Raw genomic sequence first — 3,501 nt, 5'->3', positions numbered from 1 at the left:
CATTCCTGCCAAGGACAGCGAAGTACCAATTCTTGGTGTAAAGGGAATGGGGCTTAATTTCCAGTCCTGCACTACCTCTGATTCATATTGCCTGCATGCATTAACCCTATTTATGAAGGCCTTAGCCAGCCAAGCTTGGCTCTTTCTTCACAATCAGGGACATTCTGAACTTCCAAAGAATTCCTAATCGGTGCAGAGCTGATGGTTTAAGCAATGTGGGTGGTTGCTGACTGGCGATTTCTGCCATAGCGTCAACACAGCTACAGCTCAGAAAGGCTTGCAGTTTGCTAGTACCCTGGGCTACCTTTGAACTGGTTCCCAAAACAACAGCCTACCATAATTTGCCTCCCTTAAGAAAACCGTTTTCCCTTCCAAGATTTTCCTTTGCCAAATGCAACTCTCTCAAGGGTCTTAAGGTGAACACACCTTTTTCTCCTCATGATACATGTAGTAGATGAACAGGATGCTGTCGTGCATTCCGTCGCTCCCAGTGAACTGCTCAAGTGCCACTCGAACATCCATCCATTTATAAGGCTTCCAGTTCCTCCACCACTGCAAGGTCCCGGTTTTAACCCAAACTGACTGCAATGCAAACACAGATTTACAGGAGTAAGAAAACTGCCTGACTCCTCTCCTTTCTCCCAAACACTAGTGTTTGTGATCACAAGAAATCTCTGCTGCAGGTTGGTCTGCATCTATCAGTTAATTCTGACACAGAGTATACCCGAGTGTTCAGGAAGCTGAAGACATGATGAAAACTGACAGAACTGGATAGAAAAGTGCTAAAATAGCATATTTATATCAGTATTCACGTTCACCTCTACAAGAGTGCAGTAGCACACAGCCACTAATTGACTACTGTGCTCCTGCTATAGCACAACTTGTGTTTGGACTTTAAAGGCTTCTGACGTAATCTTTTAAAACTCAATTAAAACTCTGTACTCCAAGTGTTTTTAATCAAATGAATTGCAGATGCTATTTGGCAGTTAGCTGAAGGGACGAAAAATGTGAATGAATCTGAAGAGCCAAGGAGTCGTAACAAAGGGAACTTCAAACAAAGGTGCTGCTATTGACGTCTGCACCATTGCTTTATTTACCCACGTGACATTAATCCCTTAAGGGTTGCAGAGAGGTAAAGTTCACCTACTTGAGTCACTGTGTCAGTTAAGAAGCCTCATCTTGGGGTTCAATATTTCATACAACGTTCCACTATTGCAAATGTTTCTCGGTAGATTTGAGGATTCAGTGTACTCAAATAATGCTGACCAATGCTTCATTTGATCCTATGTGAAACTGATGTTTTTAGATAAAGATCGCGGCTCCGTGTCTGATTAGCTGCCAGTTGCCCAAAGGGAGCCCAGACACTGATACTCCCGGGGAGTTGTGAGAGACAGAAGTAAGGATGAGAACATAAAGCTGACAGTGCAGTGAGTTCAGATCAGTGATGCCCAGTACCGACAGGTGTGTTTAGTAGACAAGGGTCGTTGTTGCCTACCTGCTCAATAGCCTGCTCGTAGTGCCTAAAATTCTCCAGTTCCCGCTTTGTCCTTTCACTGAGCTGCTGAAAAATCTGCTTTCGCCACGCTGCTGTCTGTGCGGGAGTGATAGACAGAGACAGAGATTGCACAGAGGATGACAAACCTAGAACAGAACCAGACCCAAAGAACTCCAGTGAGCTTTGAATACCATTCCGTGAAAGGCGAAACACCATGCTGCTCTGGGCTGGACTGATGAACCCACCCAAACATAATTTTTCTAATTATTCTACTTTGGAGTCAGTGTACTGCAGCCGAACTCTGTAAATGTTGCACAGAAATGTGATCACTAGATGATCATAAAGAATCTTTCAAAGCTATAACCTTATAAAAACAGGACTTGGGTGACTGAACTGCAAGTTAATTAGGCAATACAATGCATTAAGAGTTACTCTCTTGTTAAAGAGGGGGATGCTACAGTTCATGGTTTGTTTTGAAAATATGGTCGTATTCCACTGTCCTTCAGGAAGCCCACTTCCAACCCCATCCAGTTACCAGCTGGGCTCGCATTCACAACCCCCCAAGCACTTCTCCACCTCCTCATCTCAGGGGAATGGTGGGGCGAGGCAGTTGTCTGCGGCATCTGCATCGCCCAGGTGAGCCTTTTCCACTGCTTTCAGGTGCTGCTCAGTGAGTTACGGGGTTTGCCTGAAGTTGCAGTTTCAGTGCAATTACAAACTACACGCAGATCCAGCCGGATTATGTTTCAGAATTCGTACAGAAACTCGGACAAAGTATCAGGTTTACATTTACATATCTCGATCCCAGAGCGCTGTACACTCAGTACACGCAGCACTATCCTCAGGCACGGTGTATGAACAAACTGCAGTAAATGGGTTCCCAGAAGTTTTCACCACAGTTTTGTTCAAAAAACCCCAACATTTTTCTTAAAGAGCATTGGGAATTAAGGTCCGTTGTGGTGACTGGACAGTACCTGAAGGAACAGTGAACCATTTCAGTGGGCTGTGCAGATCTACAAGACAGCCTCCCCCAGACACCCAGGCCCACAGCGGGTGCTCATCGGCTCCGTACTGTTCTTCAGCTCCCACTGAGAAGATGCCAAGGGAAGACAGGCTGGACGTTTCTGCAAAGGTGCTGATGGAGAGGACTGGATGCTTTTGGGCCTCCTTCAAGTCAATGTTTGTCCACTGCAGTTCTGCCGAAGGATTTGGGTTTGTAGAAGATTTGTGGATTTCAAGATTAGCTTTCTCATTACTAGCTGAAGCAACAGTGGCTTCTTCTTGAGCAGCGTCCGGAGGATCCACAGTCAAATCTGCACATATTTCTGCTGCCTGCTTGCCTGTGCCGTTGCCACTGCTGCTGACTGCTGCTCCCACCGGGGCAGCGCTGGCAGAGTTGGCAGGCACACTCGGAAGCTCTGTATCAGAGGAAGTGTCTGCATCACCCTGAACGATCGACTGGTTCTGAATATCATCAGTAAAGAAACAGCCAGCACTGAAGGACAAATAGATAATTAATTAACTATCATTCAAAACATTATAAATTAGCATAGGCCTTAGATCACAGACATACAGCAATCAACAGGGTTTCAGCTTTAGGAGAGAAACAACAGACTTCTTTTAAAGGTCAAACTCTTATCACCAAAGGAAAAGAATCTAGCAGCTCTGGCACAGCAGTCTAGTAAATCTGAAACACGGGAGGATGTTTCACTGATCTCTGCAAACAGTCGGTGGTGTTGGCTGCCTACAGCTCTCAGGAAAATACTGAGGCAACATCACTTTTTCTGGATATGAAATAACGAATAGGATTTTTTAAAAGCTCGTTATTAACTTTATGATTTTTGTCTTAGCTAGAGAGGGCTTCTACTGAGAGCACACTGACTCAAAAACTAGCTTCTGCAGCACTCCCAGCTTCATCAGCACGTCTTGCACAGCCAAGAGGCCAGCAGTCAGTGGGGAGATACTTAGTTTCTCAAGGAAAGGAAACGTAAGTGACCCTCAGGAGA

General features: G+C 45.2%; 1 protein-coding gene across 1 annotated transcript in view; it reads right to left on the bottom strand.

Annotated features, from left to right (window-relative positions):
* Positions 1–3,501, bottom strand: part of TECPR1 (tectonin beta-propeller repeat containing 1) — a 21,393-nt gene that overhangs the window by 10,267 nt on the left and 7,625 nt on the right. Inside the window, exons 9-11 of the mRNA XM_010147824.1 lie at positions 2,470–2,990; positions 1,496–1,641; positions 427–582 (exon numbers count right to left, since the gene is read on the bottom strand). Coding sequence (XP_010146126.1) covers positions 427–582; positions 1,496–1,641; positions 2,470–2,990 — 823 coding nt within the window. The remainder of the gene's footprint in view (positions 1–426; positions 583–1,495; positions 1,642–2,469; positions 2,991–3,501) is intronic.

Source organism: Eurypyga helias, unplaced genomic scaffold (genome assembly GCF_000690775.1).
Source record: "Eurypyga helias isolate BGI_N326 unplaced genomic scaffold, ASM69077v1 scaffold31932, whole genome shotgun sequence".
Classification (NCBI taxonomy): domain Eukaryota; kingdom Metazoa; phylum Chordata; class Aves; order Eurypygiformes; family Eurypygidae; genus Eurypyga; species Eurypyga helias.
The sequence above is the reverse complement of the archived record's forward strand: the minus strand, read 5'-3'. Positions and strand labels throughout refer to the sequence as shown.